Raw genomic sequence first — 20,087 nt, 5'->3', positions numbered from 1 at the left:
TATTTCTAGCTCAAAACCTAAAAATAATTTTCTTATTGTTAGTAGCATAAGAAAGGTAATATCCAGGTGGTTCTGTAGAGTAAATAAGAGTCAAAGAAAAGGGCTGGGAGAAGTTGGACAAAATGGAAACTGAGTTGAACTAGCAAAGCCTTGATGCATATGATGACAAAAGGAACACCAATAAGAAATGTTTTTTCTGTGAAATTCTAATATCATTGATCCATTTTCTAGATTTTTTCACAGGTTCTGATTCAATTCAGGGAACTTGGTGCAAGGACATACTGCAGACTATCATGAGTTTTACTCCACATAACTGGGCATCACATACACTAAGCTGTTTTCCAGCTCCTCTGCAGGTAATAGTTTAAAACTGATGATTTTACAACTGGAAACACAGTGAATTTACCCTCTTAACAACATCCTTTGCCTTTTGTGAGTTGGTGGGATTCTTCCCCTGTCTAGACTGCATTAATCTCAAGTCCCTGAAGAATGCAGCATGATTGTGACATTGCTATTTCTTCAGAAAAGCATTAGCTTCCCCTGGAGTATTCTTAGGCTAAGTTTGGTCAACTGATACTTCTGGTGCAAGGCAAATCAGATGTTTTAAAAATTAAAAAAATAAAATAAAAAGTTGGAGAAGCCTTTTTTTCTATGGCAGTTTGTCATGTTAGTAATGAAACAGTCACTGTTATGTCACAGTGAAATAACAACCCTACCTAATAGGTTGTATTGTAAAAGGAAGTAAGAACTCGTAAGAAAGTAAGAACTCTTAAAGTTTACCTGTTCAAATGTTGTTCTATAGGCTCTCAGTCACAGCAAAGCCTACTTTTTTCAGGTGTTCTTCAAGCAGAATAACGTACCTCAGGAAAGCCGTTTTAACCTGAAGAAGAATGTGGAAGAAGAATACCGGAAGTGGAAGTCTATGACCAATGAAAATGACATAATCACACACTTTTCTGCTCAAGGTTCATCCCCGCTTTTTCTTTGTCTCCTATGGAAGATGCTGTTAGACACTGATCACATTAATCAAATTGGCTTCAGGTGAGCTTAAAAGACATGCTGTTTCAAATTTATTACAGCAGCATTCCCAGTTCTGAGGACATAGGCCTTCTGCAGTAACAGCTTGATTTTTTTAAATTAATTCAGAGCATGCAGAGCATGAAAAAAGAGAGTGGAGCTAGGTACTAGCCAGCATACCATAGTAATTGTGCAGTGTTTAAGATTGGTCTGCAATGCATCTTTTTCCTGGTGAGAAACAAGGATATGACATGTTTGAACTAATCAGTTTACTTGTAATAGCAGTGTTTCACACAATCTTAAATAGTAAACAAAATATAACACATTTATTTATAATTTATGCATGGATAAAGGCCAAATATTTTTTTAGAAAACAAATGTTGGATTAAGATGAAAATTCATTATGGAAGTAGTAATCCTGTGTTTTTTTATTTGTTCTTGGTAGTAACAGCGTCAGTTCCAGTTGTGAAAAGGATATTTATTTCTTTTCAGTCCTTGCTAGGTCTATTGAAACAGTATTTATGATAGCATGTGTTACTCATCAGTGCATTGAGGAAATAGCGTAATAATGCTATGGCTGTATTAAACTACATACCGTGGAAAAATGAAGTTTTGTTGCAGAAGATTGTCCTAAAAGGTGTATAACTAAAATTACATAAGTAAAGCATGGGTTCTGGGCAGAATACTGCAGATGAAATTGGTGAACTTGAAGCATTTCTCCTGATTAGTATTCAGAGTTTGGAATTCTGTTGCTCTAAGGTTTTGTTTGTTTGGGTTTTTTTGCTTTGCTTTGGGGTTTTCTTGAATTAATTTAGTAAAGGGAGAGAGTTTTTTCTTTTTTCTTTTTAATAAGACAACTGTGTTAAAACCCACTAATGCGTATCAAGTAGACCAGTTAAAAATATATTAAATAACTGTAACAACTTCTTGTTGCCTTTTTTTTTTTCTTTGTCTTCCCTTCTAGAGTGTTAGAAAGAATTGGGGCCAGAGCTCTGGTGGCACATGTCAGAACATTTGCTGATTTCTTGGTGTATGAATTCTCTACCTCTGCAGGAGGCCAGCAGCTCAATAAATGCATTGAGATTCTCAATGACATGGTGTGGAAATACAATATTGTAACGCTGGATAGGTTGATACTGTGTTTGGTAAGTATTGCTTCAGAAGATAAGATGGCTGTTCTTCAGGCAGAGTCTGCTTTCTGACTCACTTTCATAGGAACAATCTTTTTAAAAATGCATTGGTCTTAAATACTAGTTGCTAAACCAATAATCAAGTAAAATAATAGATTACTTCTTTAAGCAGTGTAAAATTCCAAGTCTTGTAGTTCTCTGAGCCTTCAGGAAAAGCATTTCTTGGTTATTTAGTGGCAACCATTGAACTAGTATTACTAAGTGCCGTGATTAGTGATTTGGGTCTCTGACCTCAGAGCTGTGCAGTTATTTAGGCTCTGCAGGGGAATCTGGACAGGCTGGATCAATGGGCTGAGGCCAGTTGTCTGAGGTTTCAGCAAGGCAAAGTGCCAGGTCCTGCTCTTGGGTCACAACAACCCCGTGCAGTGCTACAGGCAGTTCTGAGCCACTCACTGCAAGACAGACACTGAGGTGCTGGAACAAGTCCAGAGAAGGGCAATGGAGATGGTGAAGGGACTGGAGCACATGTCTTATGAAGAGCAGCTGAGGGAGCTGGGGCTGTTTAGCCTGGAGAAAAGGGACCTTATTGCTCTCTACAACCACCTGAAAGGAGATTGTAGCCAGGCAGGAGGCGGTGTCTTTTTGCAAGTGACAAGCAATAGGACAAGATGAAATAGTATGAAGTTGTGCTAGGAGAGGTTTAGATTGGATAGTAGGAAAAATGTCTCCACTGAAAGGGCTATCAAACATTGGGATAGGCTGCCCAGGGATGTGGTTGAGTCACCGTCCCTGGAGGTATTTAAAAGGCTTGTAGATGTGGCACTGATGGTTTAGTGGTGGGCTTGGCAGTGCTGGGTTAATGGTTGGACTCAATGATCTTAAAGGTCTTTTCCACCCTAAATGATTCTATGGTCCTGTGATTTCTGAAGAAAGATAGAAGGGATATGGCATGCCATGATTAAGAAACGAATGGAAAATCTTGTAGCCATTAGTATATGCTTTGCTTAGAATTCAGCCTGTTTCATCATAAGGGAGAAATGATGTTCTCTGTTTTTTCATGTTATCCTAAAAATAAAGCAGTATTTGCCCAGAGAGAACTAGATTTTCATTCATGCTTTATGTATAATTTAAAACCTCATCTTAATGTAAAACTGTTTGTTTGAATTCTAGTTTGGTTTTCAAACCGAAGTCCAAACATATCAGAGTGGCCAAAAGTTTGAAGCAATCTCAACTTCACTGTCATTAATCGGTTATTTTCAATAAGAGAACTGGCAGATAAAAGAGAGCTACAATTGTTAGAGAAAGTGCTATCACTAGGGAGTTTTAAGACTTTCTGCCTGTGGAATAAGGAATGGGATGAGGATTGAACCTATTGAAAAATAGAGTTGAAAGACCATATGCTCAGTGTGAATTTGTGTGTGGATGTACCTAGAGTGGCTAGGAAATGTGACTGCTGCCATGTTTAGGGGCTATAAAGCAGACAGCAGTGTCAACTGTAATTTCATATTATCTGATCCATTTTCTTTCAGGCTATGCGTAGTCATGAAGGAAATGAAGCTCAAGTCTGTTACTTCATAATTCAATTACTCTTATTGAAGCCTAATGATTTCAGAAACAGAGTGAGTGACTTTGTGAAGGAGAATTCTCCAGAACACTGGCTGCAGAATGACTGGCATACAAAGCACATGAGTTACCACAAGGTATCAAAGTTAATAGCATTCTTATATTGTAATACTTTCTGTGGAGGTGAGATCAGCCATCACTCACAGGTCAGCTTGATCAGCTTTTGGAGTTACCTAGTAAGCTGTAGTTTGTTTAGGCTACTGTGAAAATAATAAATTACTATATGTAATAACTTTAAAATTATAAAACAGTAATATTCAAAGAAAAAAGCAGCTTAAGAATTGCTTGAAAGTTCACTCTTGCTCATCTAACTCAAACGATTTTAAAATCTTAATGTTACTGAAATTCATTTAGAACAGAGTTTTTATGCATCAGGGAGAAGGTATTTCTTTCTAGTGTTTCATGATTATACCAATAGTTAAACCTATGTTTTTTTCTAATTATTAAAGCTTCTTCCATCTTTTGCGTTGCCTGATATGTTAGGGAAGAAAATTGCTGAGATTTTAATGCTGCTATAACTGTACTGGCTTCTGCTGACTAGAAAAGGATGTACCAATGGACTGTTCTGTCAAAAACGAAATGAACACTGAGATGGAACAGATATAAGCAAACTCTCATGTAACTTAACACATGCCATCTGGTTCTGCTCCAGAAGCTGTTTGGTCTATATTAGCCCTCTGCCTTAGCCATACAGTGTTTTAACAGGTAAAACGTCATAAGCTCAGTAGTATCCATCTGTTATTTGTGTACACTCCAGTTCATTCCCAGGGAAATTATTCCATGCATATTATTTCTAGTGTTCTAATTCAGTATATGATGCAGAAAATTTCAGTAGTGCTGATTTCCCCCAGGTTTTCTCTTGAAGTACTTGACAAAGGACAGTTAAGTGCTGGCTGCTTCCAGTTTTGTCTTGAGATGCTTAGTGTTCTCTTGTGCCCATTCTGAGTGGTGGTGAAATTTTGTTTTGCAGTTTGTTTTTTTTTTTAAGTTGTTATCTACTAGTCTAATAACTGATTTCAGTCAGAGTTGAATTTTCTTCAGTAAACTCTACAGTGAAACCTTCTCATTGAATTCAAATGTGATAAGAAGAGGATTATGAAATGTCTTTTTTAAAGCAATATAGATGCTGAATGTTTAATCCATTGCTTCTAGGGAGATTTAGATTTTGTTGGATTTCTTTCCCTCCAGAAATATCCTGAAAAACTTTATTTCGAGGGCTTGGCAGAGCAAGTCAATCCACCAGTTCAGATCCAGCCCCAGTACTTACCAATTTATTTTGGAAATGTATGCCTGCGCTTTCTGCCAGTGTTTGATATTGTAATTCATAGATTTCTGGAATTGCTTCCAGTGTCTAAATCACTAGAAACTTTATTGGATCATCTGGGAGGTTTATACAAGTTTCATGGTAAGTTATCCATGAATACACACAGATATAGTCTTGTTGCAGTCATTCTATTCTCCTTCATCTCCTTCACTCATAATTTTTCATGTACTAGCACAGCAGTGTTTTATTCCTTTCATATTCTGTAAACCCGGTGTACATTTACACAGAGAGGTATATTCCCTGTTTAGTGAATTTCAGCTTACTAACAGTGAACTTGCTTTAAATCAGGTATCTCTTGCTAATTCTTGCTTCCTTCACACCTTTCCCTTTCATTCCCTTCTAGCAGTAAGTACTTGGACTGATGTCCTAACAAACTTTCTGTTACCAAGACCGAAACAACTGAAAAGCAGTTCCTCTCTCTATCCTTACTTAAGATTCAAATAACTTTACCTGATTTTTTTAATGCTTTAATAACTACACTGTTATAATAAGGTCTTTTTTTATAGATATTGTTGCTGTGTTATGCTCAGACAATTTACAATGTTCTTTCTTTACTGTGACTTCATACCTGAATCCTTCCTATTTTATATGAAGAGATGATTTAGTTGGTTTGTTTACAAATATATTAATATTATCATTAAGATGTGAACTGTTAGTAATACTGATCTTCTTTGTTCCGTTTCTTTTGTTCTGCAAACGCATTTAATGTACAAGACAAAGGAAGATCGGTTTTGTAGAGTATATTGAAATAAAGAACATGAATCAATTCCATATGTGCTGCTCTTAAATACATACAACTTAGTCTTGTATAGCTCTTGGTTTTAGTTTTATATTTGCCACCATAAACATAGAGTGATGCTAGAAATTATTTCTAGTTTTTACTGTTTTCATTTTCTTCTTGGCAGACCGACCAGTGACTTACTTGTACAACACTCTTCACTATTATGAGGGGCATCTCAGAGAGCGCACAAACCTCAAGAGAAAACTTGTTCATGCCATAATTGGCTCTCTCAAAGATAATCGCCCGCTGGGCTGGTGCCTAAGTGATACTTATCTCAAATGTGCTATGAATCCCCGAGAAGAAAATCCATGGGTTCCTGATGACACTTACTATTGCAAGCTCATTGGAAGACTGGTAGACAATATCCTTCTGAAAGTTTGCATTAAGTCAGCTATGACAATTTTTTGTAGCTTCATTTCATCAAAATATAAAGTTCAATTCCTGTCTGTTCAGATGTGAAATAAAGCTTGGAGTCATTATTTAGCTGCATATATCAGTCTAAATTCACATTAGATTACTTCCATGTACCTTATTATTCTACACAGGGACTGTGTTGCCCTAGAAAACATCTTGAAAGATATGGGGAAAACAAAGTACAGTACAGCTATATAAATCTTTCACTGTTTAAAGCAGCACATGGAAATACAATTACTGATGTTTACGCATTCTGAATTGACTTCTAATTACCACAAAAAAATAAGCTTGGTGCAAAGCATAAGTATTTAAAAAAATTGCCTAAAATGAACTTGCTGTTTTCCAGTACCATTATCAGTATTACTAAGAATGAAATACTGGAAGCAGTGACACATTTAAGATAGTATATAACTAGCTGTGTCTAGTTGAAGCATGATATATGTGCTGTTAAAGACTGCTGAGAATCTGTTTTTTAAGAAGGAAAAGCTAGAAGTTATTTAACACAAACCTATGTTTTCTTAATTGCTGCCTGTTATTAATTTTTGCCATTATGACTAGAGCTGATTTTAAGTTCTGTGGGAACAACTGACAAACTAGAGAACAGCACTACTGGAATCTCCCTGGACTTTGGCTTTTTTCTGGAGCAGCTTTACGAGAGTTGACCAATTTTTGGGATTTTATGTATTCCTTCACTTCTTTTCCTGAACTTCCCTTTCTTTGATATGTAACTTGAAAGAAGTTTATTTGGTCTCTCCAAAGAAAGCTAAAATTACATAAACCTCTGCTTTTGTGCAAATGTTAACTGTGTTTAGAGACTCTTCTGTATGTAGTTCAACTAAGTCTTGTTTGGGAAAGCGGAATATTTTCAGAGATAAGCAGCTGGTCCTTTTACATAAAGAAGTCTGATAGAGGATCTTACAGAGAGGCAAATTAATGGTTTCTGATTATGCAGAAGAGAAAATCCCTGTTATTTTCATTTTGGAAGCAGAGAGTGAATGAGGTGGTTGGTGTTGGTTTTTTCCACCTCTTAATTGGGGAACTTTATCCTTTGCATGGCCTTGTGTGTGTAATATATTTATAACCATCTATTCATGCAGTCCTTCAGTGTTGAGTATCAGTATCTTATATTGATACTTTTGTTCTATATCTTATTTTTTATGAAGTGCGGTTGTTCTACTTATTTCAGTAACCTTCAGTTCAGTGTAGTATGTGGTATATGCATTGGTTTGGTTTTTTGGGTTTTTTTTAATCAGTGTGCTGCTTATACTAGTCTGTGTTGGAGTAGGTTTTTTTTCCTTAATCATTGTCACCTATGGCAGGCAAATCACCTGGTCCATTTCCAAATTGCGACTGGAGATTCAATGAGTTTCCTAACCCAGCTGCCCATGCTCTGCACGTTACCTGTGTTGAGCTTATGGCTCTGGCTGTTCCAGGGAAGGAGGTGGGCAATGCTCTACTGAATGTTGTGCTGAAGAGGTATGTTGGCTCTCTGAAATAGTTTCCTGCAATATATCATACATAATTAGAGATTCCCAAGGTAGTCCATGATACTAATTTTTTTTTTTTTTAAATTGTTAATTAAGTGTACATAGGTTAAGTTTTATATGTATAAAGCATTTTTGGATGACAAACAAGGCTACAGCGGTCAAGCAGAAAAATCACGTGTTAGATTGCTGTAGTGGATTGTGTGTGCTTCAGGAACAGTTGACTTGGCATGATGCCCATAAAAGTTAGAGGGAAGACCTCACCTAGATGAAGGTCTTATCCTTGGGGTTCAGAAGCAGAGACTGGAAAAAGTCTGTTGTTCTTTCAGCTATGCTGAAAGGAGGACATTTCATCAGTTAACATCACAGTATCTTTGAATGCAAAGGGGCAAGAAGCATTGGCAAAACTCTGAATCCTCCAGATGGTAATGTAAATCAGAGGTACTTTGAAACAGTGGTGTGCCAAGGCTAACCTTTTGCCATGATGCATTAAATTTGACCCATAACTCTGTTTCTTGCTCAGCCACTGTGAAAAATACTGTAGTGAAAGAAAGGATCTAGTATTCTTATTCTTGTAGTCATTCAGTTGACACCTTTGAGCAATGACAGACTGAAATTATTCAGATTTAGCCTCATTCAGCTTAGTAATATTTTACTGTTAGCTCTTTCTGGGATACGTGGAGGGAAGGAGTCAATAAAGGGACGAACAAACCTTAAGCACTAAAGCTTAAGGAAGAAAGATTGTAGGCCTTAAAGGAAACCTGCTACTAATGCAAAATGTGCCCAAACAAAGTTTTGCACACCACATCACAGTAGCATTTATATCATCTTCTGGCTTTTCTAAATACCTGTTTGTTTTTATAGGTCTCTCAACTAGAGAAATAATCTTTGCCTTTAGATGCACGAGAAGCACAAATTGCAATTGTGTATTTTCAGAGTTTTCATTTTCTTTATCTCTAGTCAGCCCCTGGTACCAAGAGAGAACATCACAGCTTGGATGAATGCAATTGGACTAATTATCACAGCCTTACCAGTGAGTCAGTGTGTTGTATTTTAAAATAAAAAATATCTTCTTCCATGAAAGGTTTATCATCTTCCTAGATTATGTTGTAAAAACTTATAGCTAACATCTGTAGATTCCACAAAGAGCTAGTCAGAAGGCTGTTGTGTGTGTTTGAGAAACATCTACTCCTCCAGCATGGAAAAATCGACCATTTTTTGGGGGTTTCTGTTAAATTTTGGGGCTGGGATGAAAAGAAGTAAATCACTTCTATTTAAATATATAGCTAAATGCCATGTGTGTGGTATTGAGAACTGGAGCAATGTAATAAGAAAATCTGGAAGGGTTCTGACGCCAAGCTATTTTTTTATTAATACCTGCATTTTCACATCCTGTAGTTCTTAAACCATGTAAATGAGATGTGCCTAAGATTGCAAAAGGAAACATGTGCAGTACTATAGTGCATGTATCATTAGGAACTTTGATCTTCTGAATATCGTGACTCTTAATACCTGACCAAGACTGCACGATCTTGTGTACCTCTTGCTTATATGTGCCACAACTATCCTTTCCTTGTGACTTCTCTTCTGCAATAAAATGGTTCCTCTTCTTGGAAAGAAGCCAACATGGATTTAATCCTTTTTTTTTTTTTTTTATTCTTCCTGTTCCCTCTCCTTGCATCTTCATCTATAGTCTTTGCCTTTTGTTATTCCTGTTTTTATATTGTTTTTTTGGTCTGTTTGTGCCTGCACTCAGAAGACTAGAAAATTCTCAGTCCCCTTCCATTAAGGTTTTTTGCCTCTGCTTTGCTTCTTTTGGAGACCTTTATAATAGCTGATTAAACAATTAAATTCATTAGATGTGTCTTGATCGTGCCACACTCTTGAATGTGCCATACCTGCTAACACAGATGCTTTCTGTACTGTGCTGCTTCAATTTTCATCTTTGTCAGATGTGGTTATAAACTACCATGTTGTTTATAACATTTATATATATACACATTTTAGAAATGCAATAATAGTAGAAAGAGCTGAGGAAACGTTATCTTACATAGTGTTCTTAGTGTTCTTTTTAGAAGCAATTCTGACTATTTCGTTTGGGTTGTTTGGGTTTTGGTGTGTGTGTGGTTTGTTTGTTTGGGGGTTTTTTTGGTTGTTTTATTTTGTTTTGTGGGTTTTTTTTTCCCCAGGAGCCATACTGGATTGTTCTCCATGATTGCATTGTGAATGTTATTAACAGTCCCAGTTTGACATCAGAGACAGAGTGGGTTGGTTACCCATTCCAGCTGTTTGACTTCACAGCATGTCACCAGTCTTATTCTGAGATGAGCTGTAGCTACACTTTGGCTTTGGCACATGCTGTCTGGCATCATTCTAGCATTGGGCAGCTCTCTCTCATTCCTAAGTAGGTGTAATGATATTTGATCAATAATTTGTCTTTTGAATTCCATACATATTGTAGATGACAAAGCTCTACCTAATAGCACTTACACCAGCAGATAAATATGTACAGGAGAGCTCCAAAACTCTCCAGATGGGTCACAAGTTTTTTCCAGCTCCCTCTTCCACTGACGTAACTGTGTGACTGTCTTTAATGAGCCTTTTTTATCCTGATTAGCTTTTATGTTTTTATTAATTTGAATTTTTCTTAAAGTATTAACTTAGCATATTCCCAAAGCATCAACTGTAACAGTAAATGTTATTCTTAATTCTAGAGCATCCCTGAAATAACTAATGTTTGAAATAACTAGTATTTGTGGAGTTACACTGTTTTTTTCTAAAATAAAGGCCTAAATCTGTGAGAGAGAATGTGATGTTTTGGCTAGAATTTAGGGTGGGGGAAGGAAGAAAAAAACCCAAAATAAGCAAAAGCTGAAGTAGTAAATATCTTGACATACTGCAGGTTCCTCACAGAATCATTGATACCCATAGTGAAAACAGAGTTCCAGTTGCTCTACGTTTACCACCTTGTTGGTCCTTTTCTGCAACGGTTCCAGCAGGAGAGGACACGATGCATGATAGAGGTAAAGAGTAGCTTGTGGTCTGCTTTATATGGTACATATTATTTCAGCTTTGCAATTATATTACAAAGCAGAATATGGTCAAAATCTTTAATAAATATTTGCAATTAAATTCTCTATGAATTAAACAGTAATTGCAAGGATCTGAATTGCTGAGTTGGTATTCAGCCTACCCAGTTAACTGAAATCTTATTGGATAAAACACCTAGAACTTTTTTTTTAAACAAGGAAAGAAATACAGCCCAAAAAATATCAAGCAATACATGCTTTCTTTGGCTCTCAAACTGCATGCAAAATATACATCAGACTTACTGCCTGTTTTAAAAGCCCTGTGCATTGGAAGGAAGTGTGCAAGAGCTGAATTGTGAGGCTGGAAGAACATAAGCTGTTTCTTACATTATTGTCAGTGTGAATAAGGGTAGGGGAGGAGAAAAGAGATAGAGCTGGCCAGTAGGCAGATGACCTGAAAAGTGTCACTCTTCTAGAAAGGAAAGTTTAACTTGGGAATCATTTAGTTACGCATAATGGGATTACTTCGATCTGCCCATTTGTCCTTGTAAGAAGATGAATTTATAGGAATCGTAGATACCTGAAAAGCAGTACATATTTATTGTACTGTTTAACTGTATTTCTACTCTAAAGCATTTTAAAAATTATTTTCATTTGGGCTGCTCTTTGTGTCCGTGGAAACAGATTGGAGTGGCGTTTTATGAAATGCTCCTGAACGCAGATCGGTACAGCTCCCACCTGAACTACATGGATCCTATATGTGATTTTTTGTATCATATGAAGTATATGTTTACAGGTGACAGTGTGAAAGACCAAGTAAGTTAACAGTAGATATTGATACGTTATTAATCTTTCATCCTATACAGTAACTTAACCTTTTTATAAATTGTTTTCATAGGTAGCAGTACAACAAATTGCTTAACAGTTGACTAGATCTCTATATACAAATTAGGAAGTTGATGCACTTCTACTAACTTAAAAGCTTCAGATGCAGTAGTCTAAGTATCTAGATTCCAAGATTAATTTATGTAGTCCAAAATTTAAAATACAGCCTTAGAGTGCTTTAAATACTATTATTAAAGCAATCGCTAGAAATAAAGCTATTGGATGTTTCATAACATTTCCTCATTTCATTCTATATCTTTTAAGTTTTTACGTAATTTCTGATTAATTAATGTATCTTCACATGTTGCAAAAGCAAGACTGCATCCACATCCACATTCAGGGAAAAATCAGTTGTATGACTTGTTTTACAGAGCTTTGGTGTCTAACTGTTACAGCAGGGAGGAGTTTCTTAAGGTTAGTTGTCAGAAGAGGTCCAAAAGTTAGCATGATTAATAAAATATTAATGTAAATAACTCTTATTTACTATATATTTTTCCATTTTTTGTTGTACTGATGTGATGTTTGTGTACAGTAGTGACACATAAAAATACTCCTGTTTTTTACCAAATACCTTTTTTTTTTTTTTTAAACAGGTTGAGAAAATAATTTGTAATTTAAGACCAGCTTTGAAACTTCGGTTACGCTTCATAACACACATCAGCAAAATGGAATCAGCTGCTGTTGCACAACCACCTCTCAGTAATGGGTCACCAGCACAACAGCCCAGCCAAGTGCCTGTCAATGTTGCTTTGCCAGTAACCCAGTGAAATGAAGTGTTTGGCTGACTTTGATGTGAAGGCTTCCTTCTGTTACTGACCAAGGTGAAACATGATCTGATCTGAAATCTTATGTGCTTTATAAAAGGAAAGAGAACCATGTGCAGATTTCTGCTTTGATTTCTTTTGCATCATGAAGCTGCCTATCTCTGTGCATGTCAGTCTTCCTAGCTATATATGCTAGACACTAGATGAGGTCTGTGTTGCCTTTCTCTGCAATCATTGAGTAACGATTCTCTGCAAACAAATACATGGACTTCTGAAGAGTTTACCATATCCTGCTCCCTATCTGAGATTGAGTCATATGGATTTTTCCTTTTTTCTGCCTGTAATAAGGAAGGACACTCAGTGTGTGTAGCCTGGTAAAAAATGGCCTTTTAAAATTTGAGTTCTGCCTTATTTTCTATTTTTCAGTCTAACAGAAGAATTTAAATTCTTTTTGTCTTTGGGGCAGACAACTTAAGCCCTTATACATAAACACTCCTAGACAGAGATTGCCTCAATTTTATTGAGTTAATTATGACATCTTTACAAAGACTAGGAATGAACCTTTGAAAATATTTGTAAATTTTGTACATACATATTACATTAAACACACGAGCAATGGATTTGATCTAGTGTCAGTTACTAGACTGTTAGGTTACAGCCCAGAGGCTGTCTCTAATGAATCTATTGGAAGTCTGCATATTCAGTTCCAGCTGCACTGGTTCATATTTGATGTTTCCTATTTGGAGGAGGGTGTAGTTTTTATTAAGTCAATCAGATTAATTTTATTGATCTTACTGTATTTTGGATTTGTATAATATTCTACTGTAAGGTTTATGTGTACTGGTCTCAGCAGGTTTTGATAACAGAATTGAAAGGCTCAATGTTTTGTAAATACTCATCTTTTTGGACAAATTTTTAATTAAAAAAAAACCACTTTAAAATTCCACTTTAGTATTTTTAAGCGTATTTATTTTCCATACCTATTACCTTAAAAATAAGTATTGACCATAGCAAATATACTTCCATTTTCCAGGTTCTCTATCAGCTGTACATTAATGACAGTTTTAACCTGTTGCAAATAGAGTCCAAATTGGTAAGCTCAGGTCTGATTTATATCTCTCTGTAAAAATTTAGGTTACAAAAAGGAGCTGTTGATTTAATGAGTGGAAGGTTTTTTTTCTGCTGTCATTTGTATTGTAATTGGATCCTAAATTTTGCCAAGTGTATTTGAGTAACAGAACTGTGAGTGCTCTTTAATGAATTTGTAGTCTGACAGGAAAACACATTTGCCTATGTTTGCTGTATCCTGGCAGCTGGTCACAAGTGGTGTTCCCAGGCTCAGTGCTGAGGCCAGTCCTGCACAGTATCTTTATCACTAATCTGGACAAGCGGATCGAGGGTACCCTCAGTCAGTTTGCTGACAACACCAAGTTTGGTTGGAGTGTAGATCTGCTGGAGGGCAGGAAGGCTTTGCAGAAGGATCTGGACACGCTGGATTGATGGTCTGAAGCCAGTGGTATGAGTTCAGTAAGGCCAAGTGTGGGGTCCTGCACTTGGATCACAGCAACCCCATGCAAGTGCTGCAGGCTTGGGGAGGAGTGGCTGGAAAGATGCTCTACAGAAAAGGGTCTGGGGGTGCTGGTCAACAACCAACTGAACATGAGCCATCAGTGTGCCCAGGTGGCTGAGAAGGCCAATGGCATCCTGGCTTGTATCAAAAATGAAGTGGCCAGCAGTACTCGGTAGGATATTAGGATACAAGTTTGCCAGTAGTACTTAGCACTGGTGAGGCTGCACCTTGAATTCTGTGTTCAGTTCTGGGCCCCTCACTACAAGGAAGACATTGCCATGCTGGAACGTGTCCAGAGAAGGGCAGTAGAGCTGGTGGAGGGTCTAGAGCACAAGTCCTATGAGGAGAGGCTGAGAGAGCTGGAGTTGTTTAACCTGAAGAAAAGGAGGCTCAGGGTAGACCTTATTGCTCTCTACAACACCTGAAAAGAAGTTGTACCGAGGTGGGGGTCAGTCTCTTCTCCCAACTAACAAATGAAAGGACAAGAGGAAATAGCCTCAAGTTGTGCCAGAGGAGGTTTAGATTTGATACTAGGAAAAATTCCTTCACTGAAGGGTTGTTCATGCATTGAAATACACTGCCTAGGGAAGACGTTGAATCACCTCTAGAAGTGTTCAACAAGCATGTGGGTGTGGCACTTGGAGATACGGTTTAGTGGTGAACACAGAAGTGCTTGGTCAAAGGTTGGACTCGATGATCATGAAGGTCTTTTCACCCCTGAATGCTTCTATGATTCTGTGTTTGGTTTTGAATGTCCTATATTCCATTCTGGAGCCAAGTCACTCTAATGCCATTAGACTTGATTTTGATAACAAGATGAACATAGTTGATCTCCAAAAATCCAGTGAACTGTTCTGTACAGGCCTTCCCATAGGCTTTCTGGGCAGACCTGAGATGCAATATTATGGTTGTGGGTCTGCAAATTTCTGTCAGCAGTGAGACTTCCTCTCTTCCTAAACAGTTTTTGGAGCACATTAATAGAAAAGCGTGTAGAAACAGTGTGTTTCATGGCTGTTCTGCATGTGTGTTCTAACTGAGCTTCTTTCTGAATTGTCTTATTTGATATTGAAATAATTTTGGTGCTTTATGTGGGACCCAGAGTATCCCTTTTAATATTCAAACTAGCACCTGTTTTCAGTCACTGGGATTTCAGGCAGTATTGGGGAAGTTGAATAGCTGTCTTCAGAAACAAATTATGATAGCTGTTGGAATTCTTTAAAGCTCCCTCATTCCGCTTTGTGTCCTTGCCAAATGTACAGTTATGTTAAGAACCTGACTCTGGTGCACCAGTCTGGCACTATGTGGATGGGATTTGCCTCAGGTGAACTGGCACTGGCAAATCATCAAAAAAGCTGTGTTTCATCAATACTGGACTACATTTGAACTTTGACTTATAGCTTAAAGGAGGTGCATCCCACTAACAGTGCTATGAATCAGGACGCTTGCTTACCTAGTAGGATTAGTGATTTACATGTTTTACATGTTAAAAAATGCAAAGGGAAGACTGTCTCTTCCTCTCAACATGCATGTACTCTTTCTCTGCAAAACTCACCAGGTTTCTGAAGGTGCTCGCTGGTTGGAACAAGGTGTCTCTTTAGCAATAATCTACATTTGCATCTTCAGCAATACTGGTCTAAAAATTAATCCTTAATAATTCTTGCTTTCAGTTAAATGTCTTGCCATTTAAAACCCAGCTAACCAAATTCACTTTCTGAAGTGCTAGCACAGCAAAACAAAATTCCAGTGTAATTTCAGACGTGTTTGTAATTGATTATGGCTGTCATATGGTTGGTTTTTAAAATTCCATATTGTGTTTGTCAGTCCACTGGAACTCAAAGTAGTTGTGAGTAGTGAGGGGTAACATAAATCTGAGGTTTAGGTTTTGGCTTTTGGTTTCTTGTTTTGTATTCCAAATCATAGGTAGCCAGTATGGAATAGACACAATCATACCAGTCTTCCTTCACCTCATCTGACTCTCATGGAGCGTATTGATTAAGTAAGATTTGAACAGTCTTTTCTAATATGACTGACTGAGTCAGTAGATTCCTAAACCTAAAAAACCCCAGATTTAGATTAGGGAAGATTTGAATTCTCTTTTTTAGCCACCAGAGGGAGATTTCTTCAAAAAATTTAATCTGATTGCAGTTGATTGTGAGTATAATGCAACATACTGAACACTCAGATCTTCCTTGGAACTACCAACATTTTGATCCAAGATTTGACAACTTAGAGGCCGTATTACACTGTTGTCCTTGATGTTTGAAACATGTTTTGTTTGTCTTCCACATAAATTTACTGGAGGACTCCACAGAGCTATGGGATTTGCAAAATCTTCCAAACAAATAGAAAGATTTTTAGTCTTTTAAAATGTGACAGATTATTTTTTTTTAAAAGCCAATCACTTGATTAATGCAACAGCTACCAGAGCTAGAGTTGATGACAGATTTTTATACTTGATCACCTAAAAAAAAAAAAAAAGGCAGTAGATGACAGCCTTATGATTTTTAGCACTAAGACTTTTTAAGACATAAAAGGATATTTGTGGCTTGGCAGGCTGTACCTGAAATTGTGCAGCCTTTTCTGAAGATGAACCAAACAATGGATAATATCATTGTAAATGGTTGCTTTAGCTGTCGAATTAACTTTCTTGTGACTCTCCACAAAATGAGTTTACCCCCACCACACTTGTTGTTGTAAGTAATCTTACAATAATGAATGAATAGCTGAATAAAATGTCTACGCAAGTTTTAGTACCAGTACCTTCTGCAACTCTAAAAGGTGGTGAATGTTTTTGGCTTTCCCTGTGCATTTCTTCCTTCAGCAAATACAAGTGCAGTAGGGCACGAACTTCTTTCTCTAGTTTAGGATCCAGAAATCCAACATGGAGAGGTTCCCGTCCAACTCCTCTGTCTCTTCACTTGCACATCTGCTGTGAGCCATGATCAGAGAGATACCACTGTGCTTCTGCATCCTTTCTTCTAATCTTTTCTATCAAAAGAAAGATTCTTTTTTCTTTTTTCTTGGTGGGGTGTCTTTTTTTCCTTTTTCTTTCCCTTTCCTCTATGTCTGTTCTGTATAAGGTTTCATGAACTGTATTGCTGTCCAGGTCTGGTCCTTCACCTCATTAGTGTTTCACACAGAAACCGTCTATGACTTGATGGTGTGCATCTGATGTCAGATTTAATAGGAGTGAGTTGTTCTTCTAATATTTTTCTGCTGAAATGTGAGGGAATCCTCTGTCCTGGTGAGAGGAACGTGGTGGGTTTCTGTCAACCATCAAAGGCAGAGGATCTTTAGTTCTGCCACAACCCCAAACAGGCCCAGGCTGCTTTATAGTTTAACTTTTAATTAAAAAGCTGAAAAGCCCTCGCACCTAACTGCCCCCACATCAGTGCTGCATGAGAAATTCTTAAGGAACCCAGATGTCTTTGAAGCATAAAACTGAGCTGCATGAGGAAGGAGAGACTGAGGGAGGCCATGCAGGCACAGGAAGAAACCCCAACATGAAATAGTTCCTAGATATATAATTTGCACATTGTGCAGGGCTCTGATCATATTTTTGTTCTAGAAATAAACTGAAAGTTTGATATTCCAGATTTATGGTGGGGCTCCGTTGATTTTCACTCATGAGAAGAACTTGGTAGACTAATGTAAAGTTTTGGGCCAGATTTGTTTATTGAAGATTTGGGAGGGTGATATTTGTGGTTGGAAAGTGAAAGCAGAAAACACTGGTGCACTAGCAAATTACAGTTGGCTGACATTGGGATTCATGAAAGAAATGTGGAAAAAAAAAAACCCAAATAATTTCTCTGTGGTAAAGCTGCTGCTTTTTATTAGAGGTAGGACCTACCTGGGGACTGAAACACAGCTGTCAGACTGTAGGCCCAGAAATGCAAGATGATCCTCATTTGCTGTGAGCTGAGCCAAGTTAAATCAGCCTGCACATCCAGAAGAGCATAGTGGTTCTCAGATTTCTTCATCACATGTATGAACCAAGTTTCATATGCTTCATATTTTTATGGTCTTACACGAGTATGGATTTTGGACACATGGGGATAGGCTAAGGCTTGCATTGCATTCCCTGGAAAATGTGGGATAAAACAAGCTGCAGATGACGTCACACTTGGATTAGCTGTTAGAGCATTTGTTCTTCCTCTCCAGTGCTGGACATAAGGCACAAGGCAGATGAATGAGACTGAACAGGTTGTTTGGTTGGTATTGCATTAAAGAAGCAATTGGGAGCGCAAGCAATGTTGGGGTCCTTCTGGAGCCAGAGGAGAGATGGCTTCAAGCCTCTAGGGTTTGGTTCTTGCTCTGAAGTGGCCTCTGGGAAGGAGCCTGCCACTCCCCATTTACTGCTCATTGAGTCAAGGAAGATTGGCTAGCCAAGCTGGGTGCAGGATGCTGGGTTGTGTGATTACCATCCACATGGTAACATGTCCAAGAGATCACTAGGTATTATATCCCATCAGTACATCTTTTGTAAGATGTACAAGAAGATAAACAAGGAGAGGACATATGAGTGTTGTGTTGGTAAGTTATGAGACTCACATCATTATAAACAGATGAGTGATGGCTACAAGCAGTGAAAAATGAGCAGAGTGAAAGCAGTCTGACAGTCCTGTATAACATTTGCACTGAGATACAAGTCCTGCAGGGGCCTATTCCATGCTAACTTGAAGAATGTATTTGTCATGGCATCAACAGCAGGTATGTTTAAAATTAGTAAAGTTCCACTGAAAGTTGTATAAAATACAACTGACATGTTCATTGTGAAATGACAGCATAGCATTATCTGTATGACTGAAGTTGAAAAATTCAGTGTTGATTCTCACTGCAGCTATAACTGAGGCATGCCCTTATTTAATAAATATATCAAAGTATATAGCACAAAACAAGGTCCTGAGTGAACCAGTCCCTTGCAGTGAAGAACTTACGACCTATAAATGAAGGTGTGCAGAAAGAAAAAAATTGTGTAGTTGAGGAAGAAAAAATTTGTTGGGTTTTCTTATTAGCATATCAGTTTTCCTGTGAGTGCTGCAAAAGCAGGATGCATGTGTGATATCTTTGAATGAATTTATGGAGGTGTTTGGCAAATGGAGAAGAACCTTAAGAAGTGAGGATGAGATAAACATGGGAAAGGAAAACTGTTAGTGTTCTCTGAAGGGCTGTGAGGTTGAATTCTCTAAGAAAATCGTCATAGGCTCCTTCCTTTCTTGATGCTGTTTCTAAGATATAATTTAGCAGAAAGGAGTCCTGGCTGTAGCTAATCTTTTCTGTTGCTTTTTGTATTATTAAGCCCTTGCTGAACTAGCCTTGAAGGGCCCTTGCAGAAGTAAATCCCCTATTTTTCTGCTGCCTTTCTTTAAAAGGTGATGAAATGACTAGGGGAGTGTAGATTGACTCCATGCATGAGAGTAGAGACAGGTTGTCATCTGCTGTCAGCAGACATGTAGCCCCTTAAGCAGCAGCAGTGCTTTGACAATGGATAGAAGGGGGAAAGACAGAATGTATCCTCTCTACCACTGAAGAATTAGCATTATTCTATGAGTGAAAGCCATGTTAAACTACATGATAGAGTTCAGCAGCAACATTTTCTTCCACTTCTCCCTTCCTACCTATTCTGTTTGTTTGTGCCTCTAGTGAATTCCCTCCTCCTTAATTGCAGAACTGCCCTGTGAAAATAAAAATGACACTTCCCTTCTGAGAGTGGATCCTGTCTAGGAGCTGTCATGGGAGAGGCTAGGTGAGAACCAGGGCCTGGGGGAATATCAGCATCATGAGCGTCTTCCAGCCTCCATGCTGCAGGAGATGCAGCTTGTGGTAAACATGATGCAACCTGTGGTGAACGTGCTTGTGGAGGGCTACCAGCGTGAAGTCCTAAGTGTAGAACCAGTATGTTTGGGCTACTTTGTAGCTTTTGAAGTAGATTGGGGATGGGGGAAAGCCCTGTAAGGTTGGAAAGGAAGATGGGGGGGGTGGTCCTGATCTAACTAAGCCACAGCACAGGCTGGTGTTGCTGGTTGAATTGCAAAGGACCAAGCCCACGCTGGTAACAGGTTGCTA

General features: G+C 37.9%; 1 protein-coding gene across 2 annotated transcripts in view; it reads left to right on the top strand.

Moving 5' to 3' along the window:
- MED23 (mediator complex subunit 23) overlaps positions 1 to 13,397 on the top strand; it is a 36,100-nt gene extending 22,703 nt beyond the window's left edge. For both annotated transcript variants that reach the window (XM_027633840.1, XM_027633839.1), the window contains 12 exons: positions 232 to 356; positions 836 to 1,041; positions 1,982 to 2,162; positions 3,677 to 3,847; positions 4,959 to 5,175; positions 6,000 to 6,236; positions 7,600 to 7,765; positions 8,734 to 8,806; positions 9,963 to 10,177; positions 10,676 to 10,796; positions 11,487 to 11,618; positions 12,281 to 13,397. In XM_027633840.1, the coding sequence (XP_027489641.1) occupies positions 232 to 356; positions 836 to 1,041; positions 1,982 to 2,162; positions 3,677 to 3,847; positions 4,959 to 5,175; positions 6,000 to 6,236; positions 7,600 to 7,765; positions 8,734 to 8,806; positions 9,963 to 10,177; positions 10,676 to 10,796; positions 11,487 to 11,618; positions 12,281 to 12,454 (2,018 nt within the window). In that variant the 3' untranslated portion in view covers positions 12,455 to 13,397. The remainder of the gene's footprint in view (positions 1 to 231; positions 357 to 835; positions 1,042 to 1,981; positions 2,163 to 3,676; positions 3,848 to 4,958; positions 5,176 to 5,999; positions 6,237 to 7,599; positions 7,766 to 8,733; positions 8,807 to 9,962; positions 10,178 to 10,675; positions 10,797 to 11,486; positions 11,619 to 12,280) is intronic.
- The last annotated feature ends 6,690 nt before the right edge of the window (positions 13,398 to 20,087 follow it).

This window comes from Corapipo altera, unplaced genomic scaffold (genome assembly GCF_003945725.1).
Source record: "Corapipo altera isolate COAL_440 unplaced genomic scaffold, ASM394572v1 2b, whole genome shotgun sequence".
Classification (NCBI taxonomy): domain Eukaryota; kingdom Metazoa; phylum Chordata; class Aves; order Passeriformes; family Pipridae; genus Corapipo; species Corapipo altera.
Note: the sequence above shows the minus strand (reverse complement) of the source record. Positions and strands in the feature narration are given on the sequence as shown.